The 14,914-nt window shown below is 38.8% G+C and overlaps 1 protein-coding gene across 2 annotated transcripts; it reads right to left on the bottom strand.

Moving 5' to 3' along the window:
* Positions 1–3,522: 3,522 nt before the first annotated feature.
* LOC120054656 (antithrombin-III-like) lies at positions 3,523–11,006 on the bottom strand. Of its 2 annotated transcripts, XM_039002181.1 has the most exons (8): positions 10,880–10,994; positions 9,871–9,921; positions 8,895–9,264; positions 5,419–5,634; positions 4,783–4,920; positions 4,421–4,639; positions 4,019–4,258; positions 3,523–3,806 (listed from the first exon to the last, which is right to left on the bottom strand). In XM_039002181.1, exons 3-8 carry the CDS (start codon positions 9,261–9,263, stop codon positions 3,630–3,632), a joined length of 1,359 nt encoding a protein of 452 aa, XP_038858109.1. In that variant the 5' UTR covers position 9,264; positions 9,871–9,921; positions 10,880–10,994; the 3' UTR covers positions 3,523–3,629. The 2 variants fall into 2 exon arrangements, with proteins under 2 accessions (XP_038858109.1, XP_038858110.1); XM_039002182.1 differs by lacking the exon at positions 9,871–9,921 and having other exon boundaries at positions 10,880–11,006.
* Positions 11,007–14,914: the final 3,908 nt, after the last annotated feature.

Genomic DNA, 14,914 nt, shown 5'->3' with positions numbered 1-14,914 from the left:
CACTTAAAGGAGGGTTTTGAAAGGATAGCATTTAAGAATTATGTAAAAGTATATATCGCATATGCATATTTAAACCCATTTGTTGCTATATAAGAGTAAAGAGAACCTAAACAACTTGCTAAGATTTTGAACACAGATATAATGGTAGCATAGTGGATTGGCTGTTCTTTCACCCCCCCCCCCCCCCCCCCCCCCCCCCTTTTTTGTTTTACAGAGCTGTGAATCATTTGTGGTTGTGACAGGAGTTTTTATGAATGGGTGTATGCAAGTGAAAAACAGCTACTGTTTTTTTATTATCCGGATTGAGAATGCATTACACATCACCACAGTACACCTCAGTCTAGATTCGTCAGACAAAAACAGGTCAACATTTGTTACAACAAATATCAGGTATTTTTGTTTACTGTTTTTAAGTTTACTCTCTTTGTAAGTTACATTTAAGATTATGGAGTTAAAAAAAAAACATGCTTGGGCTAACTGCAGTGATATCTAACAGCAAGCTTTATTTAGCAAGTGTGCAAAGCTTAAATATACATGTTTTAATCAAATGAATAAAATATTTTATTGTGTAAATGGAAATGCCATTATGGCAGTAGCAATGCAGCTATTATCTTACGTCGAAACTAGGGATGCACAAATGTGGAAATGAAACTGGTTGCTTAGGGCCCCAGCCGTTAGTTTTTAGGAACTCAGTTGCGGTCTCAACTTACAGTTTTGAAATTTAGTTGAGCATCAGCAGTTTTTTCTCTTATGTCAGTCAATTATTGAGCAGGCACAAAGGGCACATGCCCAGGGGCCTCCCATTGATTTTGTCAGTCACTCTCACTCAGATATCATATTAACGTGGTGGCAAAATGTGTAGAATTGCAGGAAATTAGCTTTAAAACTGCAAGAATGTCTCTTCACCTTATGGCAAAATCTGTAGAATTGCAGGAAATATGGTGTAAAAAGGAAGAAAACAAATCTCCGCCCTGATGGCAAAATGAGTGGAATAGTGTTGAAATTAGTTATGAAATCGCAAAGTCTTCTCTCTGTACCATGGCAAAATGTGTAGGATTGTAGCAAACTTGCTTTAAAACTGCAATATTTTCTCTGCGCCCCATGGCACAAAAAAAATGTATTGCGGGAAATTAACTCAAACATATATTTTTCTCTACGCCATCAAGAGGGGTCCACTAAAATGTTTTGCCTGTGAAGTGGGGGGGGGGGGGGGGGGGCCTCCCAAAACAAAATGTTTCTTAAGGCCCCCAAAAGGCTAGGGGGAAAATCTTGGTCAATAACCAATATATTTTTTGTCCATGATGACTGATATAATTTCTGTATCAGCCATCATGGGAAAAATGGCATTACAGAAATTGTGTCAACAACTAGCTATTTATCAAAAGGCCTTTTTCATAATTTATAAAAGACCATTTTTTGTAAAGGTCCAATATATTTTCACCTAGAGAACATCAATCCCCGGGTGTGGGAGTTGTACAAGGTGAACAGTGCACCGTGTCATTTTATTTTAGCTCAGATTTAACACCTTACAATATTGGTACAGAATATTGTTTTTTCAGCCATATTTGTCCTATACTGATATGAAGTCAGATATGTTTCAATTAGGGATGCATGATATAAGTATTTTAATACTCAATATTATGCTTGCAGCATGAAGATCCTTAACAATGAGATGGCTTCAGTGAACATTAAAAAAAATGTGTCAGGCTCACAGATCATGCCTCTAAGCCAGTGGTCACCAACCTTGGTCCTGGAGAGCTACAAGGTGTGCCGACTTTGAATTAAAACATTCCAGTGCGTACATAGCATTCCAAAGTAGAACTGAAGCGGAATCATTTGAATTGACAGTCGATTTTCAGATACATTAGATTTCAATCATCTTAGAGATTACATTACATTTACAAACCTTGATGCCGGAAAACCTGGAATCCAGATAGGAAAGTGTTCCTGCATTATGTGTAAAAAAAAAAAAAAATTAAACGATTTGATTTTTAAACAATTACTATATAAAAAAAGAACAAAACTAAATTTTTGGTTGTACAAGATTTTTTCCCAGCAGGTACCAGGTTTGCTGGATTTCAATTTAGTTTGAATAGTACTCCCAGGCCTTTTTGGGGATTTGACCAAGATTGATTGTCATGCTGTTTTCTTTGTCTATTGCTTATAATTCAAATGGCTTTTGTTACTTTTTAATAAGCTTTAACTGCGCAGAGGACATGTGTATTTGCAGTGTAAATATGACTATTGAACCCTTGTATATGTATTGTTACTGCTGAATGTGGATCAATGACAGGAACAAGCCATCTCGTGTAGCCTCTCCAGTTTCAGCAAACAGATCTATGTCGTCTCCACTTATCTCGGTATGTCGTGTGAAGATTCTTACTAAGCTAGTGTCAATAATGCATATATAGTTGATTTAAGTACTGTTCTGGAAAGTTCTGTTTTGACCCATCTGTCCAACTGTGAAAAACAACATCTAGCTAAAAATGTTAAGATGTCAAAATCAGGAATCCAAACATTTGTTACTTGAATGAATTGTCAAGCTGAGGCCCTATTTAGCATCAATGCATGCCATCTTTGTCATAGGTTTTCAATGCCAAACTTGGGAAAGTTTCTTTATCAATAGATTTGCACCAAAACATGCCAAATAATATTAGGTGACATTTAATATATTCTACATTTTGTGCTATTATGTCTTGGTCTTGCTGATTCATTGTCTTAGAGGTTTCTCTTTTTTTTCTTTACAATTGTCTTGTGTGAAATGTCTATACACAAATGCATACATGCAGTATATCCAATATGATTTTGACTGCAAAATGCTTACTCCCAACTAATTAAGCTATGTAATTAATTGGCAAAAATATTTAATACTTAATGCAAAATATTATTTGACGTAAAAAATATATTCATAAAAAAAGAATATCTCAAAGGAAATGGAATATATTAAATGACAATATTTAACATTTTCCCTGTCAAGAAATGTACAAAACCAGCTGTGGTCTTGCAAGATCTTGCAGGTTATATGTGAAGTTCCCTTTTTATTTTATGCATGGTCCTGTTCCTGAAAAAGAAACATTTCTTGATTATACTGTAAAGGGTAATGCTTTGGGTTGTTGGTATGAAGAGGGTTTGGTTTATCGCTTGGGGTCATTTGCAAGGCCAAAGGTTGATTTGTTAATTGCTTTTGATAATGTGAAAAAGGGTTACTTCACAATAACCACTATATCATTTTCATTATTAAAGTACATTCTCTTCAAAGGAAATAAAGCACTTTAAGTGTTACTGTGATTGGCTGGTTTTATTTTTAGTAAGGTCAGATTTAGCAGTTTGCGTACATGTGACAGGATGAGTACATGTGTGAATGGATGTGTACCTGTATGTACACATCCACACATATACCTTTTGAGTGTTTGTTTAAAAGTGTCATTTTAAGGATGGTCCTTTCACCAATCAACAGATACTTAATCAATTACTCATTTGACAGATTTACATAAAAAAGTACTCACTCTTAAATACATCACAAAGTGGTCCACTGTCCATTCGATTTGGTTTATTTTACATTGATACAGAGATCAGAAATTGGCAGTTACATGACATGAATGACGAATCCGAGGTTGGTGTGTGTGTGATCAGGGGTCACAGGGGTCAGCCACCCGGCCGGTGAACACCATGGTGTTGATGGTGGACTCTCGGATAAGCAGGAGGAAGGGCCGGTTGGCCATAAACACCTCCTGGTTTAAGTTGATGGAGCGGCCAATGGCCACCACAGCTGTGGCAGCAACCACCTCACTGCCTTCCTCATTCACCTGCAACAGTTGTTTGTTTATTTGTTAAGAATAGTTTTGAAAGTTTCTGATCAATGAAGTTAAACAACTATATTTTATGCTTGTTAATTGTCCAATTAGGCCTAGTGCCCCACCTGATGCACATTTGATCTGTTAGCATATCGTTTTTTTTCAGCTACACTAAGTGATGATCCTTATGGATTTCATATGATTCTTATGGATCCTGTACATACCTCTATGAATGCTTTATGGAATGCATCTGAAATGTACAGATTATTTGCCTCATCTTCCAGGATGCCCGAGAGGCTGGCGTCCCTGGGGCTGAAGAGGTCCTCGAGCCCCATGGCCTGAAGTTGCTCCTTCAGACTGAAGCTGTCTTCGATGCGGAAGCGTGGCAGGTGCACCGACACCGTGGTCTCCCTCATGTTATCCAGCCAGCCAGTCAGCTTCTTCAAGTCCAGGTTCTCCTCCACCTTACAACAACAGCAGATGTTCAGTGTGATTGGTGGTATGGAGGATGAGTTGAAATTATCTAATGTGTCATGAATAGCAAATTACTAAAACATGAATAACCTTGGGAGTACAATATAATTGTCAGTGAACAGTGTAAATGACGACAGGCACCCAGGACCCACCTCAGACAAGGGTGTGCCTTTCAGTGGTAGGATCAGCACCATTGTGATGCCCTCTCCGCGGTACGGCAGCTCCAGCAGCTGCACCTTATCTTCAGTGAACCTGCCGTAGCGAAACTTGGTCTCCTGGTACATCATGGACACTGGGCATGTCTTGGACTTACTCACGTAGAAGTTGGCCTTGAAGACATTGTCTTTGTCGAATTGGTTTTTCCACTGACCCTGTGAGACAGCAAAAAATTATGCGACAGTTGAATGAAAGGCAATGGGTTCCTGGGTGGTGGCCAAAATGAAACTTGTTTTGGCCTGTCCATCCATAGGCAGCGCAGAACACAAAATGTATGAGAAAAATATACTCAACACACCTTGAAATAGATGGTGTTGACCAGGACCAGCACAGTGTTGGAGTTCAGTGATCCCTCCGGCAAAGTGTTCTGAATCCTTTTTTCCGTCTTGTTTGAGATCCAATCGTTGATGGTCACCCGTGACAGCTCTGGCTTCTCCTAAAAGACCCATGTTCACAGAATTGCACATCTACCATGTCACATGCCTTGAACTACTTTGGTAACTCTGGAATTGAATTACTCAACACTGTGCAGTAACTTCAGATAAATAACATGTAGCAATACCTCAGTACATCTAATTCAGTTGTTCCCAACTCCGGTCCTTGACTACTCCCAACAGTACACATTATTATTGTACCCCCGGACATGCACACCTGATTCAACTTGTCAACTAATCATCAGGCCCTCAATGAGTTGAATCAGATTTGTCTGGGGTAACAACAAAATGTGTGCTGTTGGGGGTACTTGAGGACTGGAGTTGGGAACCACTTCTCTAATTGATTACTTAACTCTGGTCCATAATAGTAACAAGTTAATTAATTAACTCTTGTACACACAGTAATTGTTATTAAAGAGTGCATAATAACACATGCTATTTGTGATGTGTGAAAATGCCAAATTAAGCAGTAGGCTATGAAAAATGCAAGAGGGAATGACCTTGAAATTGAGTGGCATGAGTTTGGCGCCATACACCAGCTCACTGATATTCTGGTAATTCTCACTGAATGCCAGAGACTTTTCTCCGAAAAGACGGTTGGCTGAGATCAGCTCTGTCGTCTTGTCTTTCTTGCGGTACAGGCGACAGTTTAGCTTGGCGAAGAAGAAATGCACTTGGTCCGACGTCTTCTCTTTGATCGTGTCAAACTCAAACACCTGAATTGAGATTGAGACAAGAGGTCAGACATTGGGAGGCCTGAGCTGTTATTGGTTGTGGCTATAAATAAAATCAAAAATCACTGAAGAAGAGCAAGACAGACTGAGTGAACATATTAACTGACATAAAACCCACATCTCTAAGTTCCTCCTGCCTAATGTGTATGAAAAAAATGCTGAGCGGGTCATGCATGTAATTGTAAATGTATAGTAACAGTCTCAATCTTGATGGTTTTATTCACGGAGTGTAGGAACACTTGCTCTTTCCATGACATAGACTGACCAGGTGAATTCAGGTGAAAGCTATGATCCCTTATTGAGGTCACTTGTTAAATCCACTTCAATCAGTGAAGGGAGGAGACAGGTTAAAGAAGGATTTTTTAAGCCTTGAGACATGGATTGTATATGTGTGCCGTTCAGAGGCTGAATGGGCAAGACAAAATATTTAAGTGCCTTTGAATGGGGTATGGCAGTAGGTGCCAGGCACACCGGTTTGAGTGTGACAAGAACTGCAACGCTGCTGGGTTTTTCACACAACAGTTTCCCGTTTGTATTATGAATGGTCGACCACTCAAAGCACATTCAGCCAAAATGGGGTACAACAAAATATTAGGAAGGTGTTCTTAATGTTTTGTACACTGTATTTTGGCCTTTTAATGCGGGTTACCAAGACCATTTAAAGAGCGACTCCCCCTAAAAACCAACTTCTCATTTTGAAAGCGTACTATGTGGCAATGATATGAGTCAGACACATTTATTCTAGTGTCCACAAAGTATAAAAAGGAGAATTTTGTCATAAAGTCGGTCTCGTCCAAAACAGAGTTGCGAGATGATAGGAAAAATCATTGTCATGGAATGAAGGATACCTTAAAACCTGTTGAGGACAGAGGGCGCTGTTTTCACTTTGGGGGAAAATCGTGCCCAATTTAAACGGCCTCGTACTCAATTCTTGCTCGTACAATATGCATATTATTATTACTATTGGATAGAAAACACTCTCTAGTTTCTAAAACCGTTTGAATTATATCTGTGAGTAAAACAGAACTCATTTTGCAGCAAACTTCCTGACAGGAAGTGGAAAATCTGAAATCGATGCTCTGTTCTAGGGCCTGCCTATAAATGTCCTTGATATTTATTAGTATACATGCACTTCATACGTCTTCCACTAGATGTCGACAGGCAGTGAGAGAAGAAATGGAGTGTATAACTTGATCTGGGGTCGAATAAAAGCTCTTTGTATGACGTGTCACCAGTTTCCTGTTTTCTGGAGCGTGCGCGAAGGGACCTGGTATTGCCTTCTAAAAAGCTGTCGTTATAGACGACTAATATCTCCGGCTTTGATTTTATTTGATAAATGTGACAATATCATCGTAAAGTATGTTTTTTCAATATAGTTTTATTAGATTATTGAAATTTATTCGGGACGTTAGGCGTGTTGCGTTGTGTGCCTTTGTTCAGGAAGGAGAGCTTCGCGCTACTTTGCTAGCTTTCCGTGCTAATTGACTGGAGAAGAGGACATTCTAAAACCAAACAACGATTGTTCTGGACAAAGGACCCCTTGTACAACATTCTGATGGAAGATCATCAAAAGTAGGACCCATTTTATGATGCTATTTCATATATCTGTCGAACATGTTGTACTAGTAGTTTGCGCCCAGATTTTGGGCACGCTCTCGCTATAACTAAGCTGGATGTCGTAATGAAGTTATTTTTAGAATTCTAACACGGCGATTGCATTAAGAACTAGTGTATCTATCATTTCCTATACAACATGTATTTTCTAGTAACGTTTATGAATAGTTATTTGGTCAGAATAGTTGAGTGTCATAAAAATATCCGCACATTCCGGGAAAAAGATGCTACGTTAGCACAATGTATAACCACTGATTTCAGCTCTAAATATGCACATTTTCGAACAAAACATAAGTGTATGTATAACCTGATGTTATAGGACTGTCATCTGATGAAGGTTTATGAAGGTTAGTGAAAATTAATATATTTTGCTGGTTTATTCCCTATCGCTAACGTGCCTATTGCTATCGCTAACGTGCCTTGATGAATGAATGCGGTAGTGTGGTAGGCTATTGTAGTAAGCTAATATAATGCTATATTGTGTTTTCGCTGTAAAACACTTAAAAAATCGGAAATATTGGCTAGATTCACAAGATTTTTGTCTTTAATTTGCTGTACACCATCGATTTTTCATAAATGTTTTATGATGAGTATTTAGGTATTTGACGTTGGTGTCTGTAATTACTCTGGCTGCTTCGGTCCTATTTGTGACGGTAGCTGTGATGGTAGCTGCAATGTAAAACTGATTTATACCTCAAATATGCACATTTTTCGAACAAAAATAGATTTATTGTATAACATGTTATAAGACTGTCATCTGATGAAGTTGTTTCTTGGTTAGTTTGGTTGGTTCTTGGTTAGTTAGGTTGGCTTTGTGCATGCTACCTGTGCTGTGAAACATGTCTGTCCTTTTTTGTATTTGGTGGTGAGCTAACATAAATATATGTGGTGTTTTCGCTGTAAAACATTTTAAAAATCGGACATGTTGACTGGATTCACAAGATGTGTATCTTTCATTTGCTGTATTGGACTTGTTAATGTGTGAAAGTTAAATATTTCTCAAAAATATTTTTTGAATTTCGCGCTCTGCCTTTTCAGTGGAATGTGGGAGGAGTTCTGCTAGCGGAACCCCGGTGCCAGACAGGTTAACAGTTTTCCTTGGGTTGGGTTTATTTCAATCCTGCCCACAGCTGGAAGCACCCAAGTAATCATCCATTTGGAGTGCAGCTGCACACGACCCGATCGTAATGCCCATGGTAACTTTGTACACAATATTTTAAAAGGTCAATAGCTCCAAATTTCAATGACTTACAAACCTCAAATCAACTATATTTTGTAGAAATTCATATACAAATATTGAAACATTTAATGAGACAACTAAAATATCTGCAATATGAAAATATTGTCCCATTTACATTGTGTAATTTAATGATGGTCCCTAACTAGCCCCAGAGATAGGCTATCCGATGTCAAACCCATTCTTCCATGGTCGCACACCAGCCGGCTGAAGCTAATTGGCTAGCACTACTTAGCCTAGGCAACTTCAAGACACTAGACCTGGTTAGAATATTTCAAGTTATCTAAAAGGGTGAGTGACTAACTGTGTACTGTTTTGACAGAAGTGAATGTACAAAAGCTTGCCACGTGCGAACACACGAGACACCAACATTTTGCTTCAGACCCCTTACGTTCATAATCTGTTTGAGCGTGTTGTTGCAGGCGCCCAGTTTGGTCATGGCGAAGGCTGTGGATATGCTGATAGGGGACATGAAGATGTTGGCCTCGCTGGGTTTACCCTGGGATAGCTGCTTGAACAGGGACAGGGCGAAGCGACTGTTCGCCTTGGACAGCTCCCACACCCGGGGATTGGTGTTTTCAGGAACTTTCTCTGGCTTAGCATCCGCTGTCAAGGCTTCATCCTCGGGGCTGCGGTAAACACACTTGGGCTTCAGGGGCACGTCTTTGGGCTTGACATGGCAGAAGTCTTTGAACGCCTGGGAGGTTGACAGCAAGGCGAGGAGCAGCCCCAGAATCCACACAAACTCGGACAACCTCATCCTGAGGGGGAGAGAGGGGTCTGGGTCAGGTTATATGAGGCGTATTCAACCCCTTTGGTCATTGGTCACAGGCTAATTTATACTTGGGAAACCAGTTGTCTCTGGGCAAACGATGGCATGTAAGGAACAATGAAGCACCGGGGGAAGGGTAAACTAACGGACACTGCAGCTCACAAGGACTAGCGTTGGTATAGGCTACAGTATGGTACTGTATACACATCTATTGTTTTAAGCTACCTTGAAATACTGGTACAAACCAGAGGAGGCTCCTTCAGGGAGGAGAGGGATACATTTTTAGGATGTCCTACATTAAGCCAAACCATTGGCTTAACTATAACAAATTCAAAATAACTTTCAACCTACCTCCCTTACTTTTTAAGTCACCAGATGCTACTGCAGCACACATTATAACCAACATAACACCACTCAAAGTAACTTCCAAAGTTCAACTGTCTCTTTGCCTAGTGGGAGGCCGTTGTAATGTAGGGAAACACAAAAAATAACAACGCACACACTGGGGCTATTCATCATTTTAAAGAGTTTCCACTTAGTTTGCTCTCCGAATATGTGATATTTTAATAAAGCTTAGGGTATGTTATGTTATCACCTTATTAGAAGCACTTTTTTCTTTAAAGTGGATAATCGTTTTATTCAGCACCTGAAAAAAGAAATGGATGCAAGTAAAACCTCTCCTTTAATGGAATTCATAACTCAAGAGTGGCTATCTAAGTATGTACAGTGGGGTCCAAAATGATTGACACCCTTGAAAAGTATAAGCAATAAAATAATAAAAATACTTAGCTATATTGTATGCTAACATTTTTGAAATTGTATTATTTTATACTAATACTGTACATGCTAACCTCTCGTTATTGGTAATCTGTAACTTTCTCACTGATTATTCACGATTCATTCAGGGGTATCCCTAATCATGGTAGCATCCACATTTTTATAAACATATTCTATTCTTATTTACAATTAAAGTGACTGCAAAATGAAAATACAGTATTTACCATTAATTTCTTTTGGGCACAAAATAATCACAAACACAACCAAAACTAACTGCAAATGCATTCAACAAGTTTGTAGAGTCACAAGCTTGATGTAGTCATTGCGTGCTAGGAATATGGGACCAAATACAAAACCTTTGACTACTTAATATGAACCTTTAGGGGTGTCAATAATTTTGACCCCTAGCTTTTAGAGAAAGAAAAGTATTACTTGTGACAAATCTTTCCCGGCGCAATTGTATTAGTATAAAATAATTTGCCAATTATTTTAGGATAGAACATAGCTCAATATTTTAATTATTTATGTAATACAGTCATTATTGCTAATCTTTATCAAGGGTGTCAATAACTTTGGATCCCACTGTATATGAAAGGGATTAAAATAGCAACCAGGAACCACACAATGCTAAAAAAATTATGTTTTAAGTTTGAAGACTTACAATAGAACACCATTTCTGTTGAGAAGCTTTGAATTTACCGTCTGTTTATTCAGCTAGCCATTGGCAAATACCTGTTGCTAAATACGTGCCATCTTTGAACATAGCATCACCTCTTTCAACCAAACTAAACCCTACGTAACAATATTATGAATTGACAATGCCTTACCTGAGGTATATTTTCCTTGTAAATGACTGTGTGTGTGGAACCTAAGTATCGGCTGCGAGTTGAGCTTATGAGTCCCTCATAGGGGTCAGGGTCAGTGTCCTGTAGCGCAAGTGGGGGGCTGGAGAAAGGAAGATTTACTCAGCTCAAACTTTGAAGTATTGATCGATTCAGTTGAGTTGGTCCCACATGTTGATTGATCCAATGTTCTAAACACATCTTTAATAGTATTTGTTTATATGAAATAATACAAGAATGCAACATGCCAATACACAGAGAATGTTCACAGTGAAGAATAAATAAGTACAGCCTTATTTGTACAATTATACAGAATATTTGTACAGAAATACCTCATACATGGTGCAATATTGATATTGAGAAGGATTTTTTATTAATTTTTTCACCTTTTTTAACCAGGTAGGCCAGTTGAGAACAAGTTCTCATTTACAACTGCGACCTGGCCAAGATAAAGCTAAGCAGTGCGACAAAAAACAACACAGAGTTACACATGGATTAAACAAAAGTAGTCAATAACACAATAGACAAATCTATATACAGTGTGTGCAAATGGAGTAAGGAGGTAAGGCAATAAATAGGCCAATAGTAGTGAAGTAATTACAATTTAGCAAATTAACACTGGGGTGATAGATGTGCAGATGATGATGTGCAAGTAGAAATACTGGTGTGCAAAAAATGTTAATAAAACAATATGGGGATGAGGTAGGTAGTTGGGTGGGCTATTTACAGATGGGCTGTGTACAGCTGCAGCGATCGGTAAGCTGCTCAGATAGCTGATGCTTAAAGTTAGTACATCTAAGAGAAAGATGTTGCTCTACATCACATTAACAGCTGTGTGCGTTAATGTTACAGATTGTAGCTTCCATCAATGTAATTGTCTGCATCATTTCCAATCTCCCATTAAAAACATTGTACATTTACAGTACCAGTCAAGAGTTTGGGCACCTACTCATTCAAAGGTTTTTCTTTATTTGTTTTACTATTTTCTACATTGTAGAATAATAGTGAACACATCAAAACTATGAAATAACACATATGGAATCAGGTAGTAACCAAAAAGTGTTAAACAAATAAATATATTTTATTTGTATATAGATTCTTCAAAGTAGCCACCCTTTGCCTTGATGACAGCTTTGCACTCTTGGCATTCTCTCAACCAGCTTCACCTGGAATGCTTTTCCAACAGTCTTGAAGGATTTTCCACATATGCTGAGAACTTGTTGGCTGCTTTTCCTTCACTCTGCGGTCTGACTCATCCCAAACCATCTCAATTTGGTTGAGGTCGGGGGATTGTGGAGGCCAGGTCATCTGATGCAGCACTCCATCACTCTCCTTCTTTGTAAAATAGCCCTTACACAGCCTGGAGGTATGTTGGGTCATTGTCCTATTGAAAAACAAATGATAGTCCCACTAAGCCCAAACCAGATGGGATGGAGTATCGCTGCAGAATGCTGTTGTAGCCATGCTGGTTAAGTGTGTCTTGAATTCTAAATAAATCACTAACAGTGTCACCAGCAAAGCACGCCCACACCATAACACCTCCTGCTTACACACTAGAAGTGAATGCTTTGACAAAAGCATCAAAACCTTAACTTTTGTAACCATGCCTTAAACAAAGGCATCAAAAGTACAAACACATTTTCTGCTTTGCACTTTGTTTGCAATTAAGCAACACACTTGCAAAACACTTTCTTACATTAGACACTTTGTTCAAGAATAAAATCTCTTGCAATCATTGGGAAAAGATGAAAAACATACCTGAAATTGGCAACACCAACACACAAAAACACATACTGTAATTGAACACCAATTAGTCTGAGCCTTAGCACTACAAATATACTGCAGGTAAGCTCACCTCTTTGGTGAGAACTTTGCAAACATGGAGGCAGTGAGAGTAAGAGTGGGAGGTAGAGAGAGGAGTAGGATGATGACGAGGACAAGAACAAAGAAGGGGACCAGGCAATAGACGGAGACATATTTCCGACGACATTAGGGCCGCTTTGGTGGACCATGTCATAAATCATGGCCTGACGGAGGGAGGCAGAGTCCAGCCCAACCTGAGTCGCTACACGGTAGCATCCATAATACGGACATTTAGACTGGAGAACAGGTATGTCTTCAACTTTCTACACTAGACTGTACATATGTAATTGTTGCACATCATTCTGCATCACAGTACAATACAATGTAGTCCTACAATATTAGGTCTATGCTCCTCAGTGAACAAAAAAAATAAGTATAGTGCTGTGAAGTACATGTAATACAGTTTTGATGTTACTGTGTACAGTATGTAAAAAAGAACCTAACCAATGACGACATTCTTGTATTTTCTACAGAACTGCCAGACGACCTCCTGAGGGTGGAAGGCAACGTCTGTTCACCCATCAACCCGAACTGGCCATTGTCAATCTAGTGTTGGCAAACACCATCCGCCTACATCAACTACGAGGGTAAATCATTACCGATCCCACAACATTCCATAATATCAAACGTGTCAGTATGTCGACACTCTGTCGCATCTTGGGTCAACACCAACTTACGATGAAGCAGCTGTACAGGGTTCCATTTGAGAGGAACAGTTTCATTTTGACATACAAGTGAGATGTTTATCTCAAAGTGTTGCGTCTTATTTAACTTGTGTGTAGAGTTAACACAATGAGACAAATTCCGCAACAAGTGTGTAAGCAATCGCAAAAAAACTAATGCAGGGCCAACAGACAAGTTCCTTACTTCTTCCCCCTTCCACTTGCCTCTTCCATTTTTGCGGTAATGCTGCCCATTAGTTGTGTGTGTGTGTTTGTAGAAATACAAATGACAGCTAAAAAAGCATCAGTTTCACAATATTATTTAATTACAGTCCCTGCCAGTAAAGAATCACTGTTGCACATAAGTTACATTTACTTCAAACTTCCAGTTAGTTTTCCCCCTAGTACCCCCCCCCCCCCAAAAGCAATTGTATTATACAAAAATGCAATCCAATTTTCACACAGTGAATTCTTTAACAAAAGAAAAATGGTATAACAGCTACATCCACATTGGAAAAATATTCTAAACATTCCTTAAGGGAGTATAATATAAAAACAAACATTTTCTTCATCATGTTGAAGTTAAACATGTACCTTAATTTAATTAAGCAAATTCTTACAAGAAAACTTGGGTAGTAGTAATCAAAAGCAATTACATTTCCCAAAGCAATTACATGTCCCAATTACAGTTCCCAAACCAATGAGTGTGTTCAGCGTGAACAAGAGAAAGAGAAAACGAAAGGAAGCGGTCTCTCCCATTGGGACATGGCCGCTCACATGGAAATCAACTCCCAATAATACCCATTGCCTGTCAGTGTGTGAGGTGTTACAATGTGGGTTAATGTTACATTTCATATTCACTTAAAAGTTAAGTGATCCTGTGCTACTTGTTTGCAGCGGTGGCAACAATTAAGCAGAGGTGGGCCACCGCTTTGTAATGAATATAGGGGGAACACTGATAGGATTGCTAATAAGGACAACTACGTCCAAAGAAGTAATTAATTCCGCAGTATTTAGTAAAAACTCAATGAATAACTGAAGACATTTCCTGGACAAGAAAGTAACATTCTTGGAAAATAATTAAGTTACTCGTGTTGTCTTGGTGTATGGCTATCCTACTATCAAATGTTACTGCGTTTACCCAATACGAGTCAATCATCACACACACACTTCATTTAAATTAGGAAGCATAAAATAAGACTACCGGGATCTTCTCTCCACAACTTCAAAAAACGGACAACCTTCTAGAAGGGTTGGAAAAATAAAAGCCCCTTGGAAATGGCAGATGTCTTTCCTCTAATCAAACACAGACCAGACGATGCTACGACAGCCCAAACTATTTTCTTGGTTTGTATGAAAGACACAAAATGGCTATGTAAACAAACAGGTGAGTTTCCCGGTATCAATGGATCTTTAATATTAACTTGCGTTGCAGTTTTACAAGTGTAGATTCTGGCACTGAACTCCTTTGTCTCAAAGGATAAGCGGTTCCTCG

Source organism: Salvelinus namaycush, chromosome 10 (genome assembly GCF_016432855.1).
Source record: "Salvelinus namaycush isolate Seneca chromosome 10, SaNama_1.0, whole genome shotgun sequence".
In the NCBI taxonomy this organism is placed as follows: Eukaryota; Metazoa; Chordata; class Actinopteri; order Salmoniformes; family Salmonidae; genus Salvelinus; species Salvelinus namaycush.
The sequence above is the reverse complement of the archived record's forward strand: the minus strand, read 5'-3'. Positions and strand labels throughout refer to the sequence as shown.

Coding starts and splice junctions, on each gene's coding strand:
- LOC120054656 (XM_039002182.1), bottom strand. CDS start 9,263: ATGAGGTTGTCCGAGTTTGTGTGGATTCTGGGGCTGCTCCTCGCCTTG. Junction 4,921..5,418: donor TCATGCCACTCAATTTCAAG/GTCATTCCCTCT, acceptor TGGGTCTTTTAG/GAGAAGCCAGAGCTGTCACG. Junction 4,640..4,782: donor TCAACACCATCTATTTCAAG/GTGTGTTGAGTA, acceptor GCTGTCTCACAG/GGTCAGTGGAAAAACCAATT.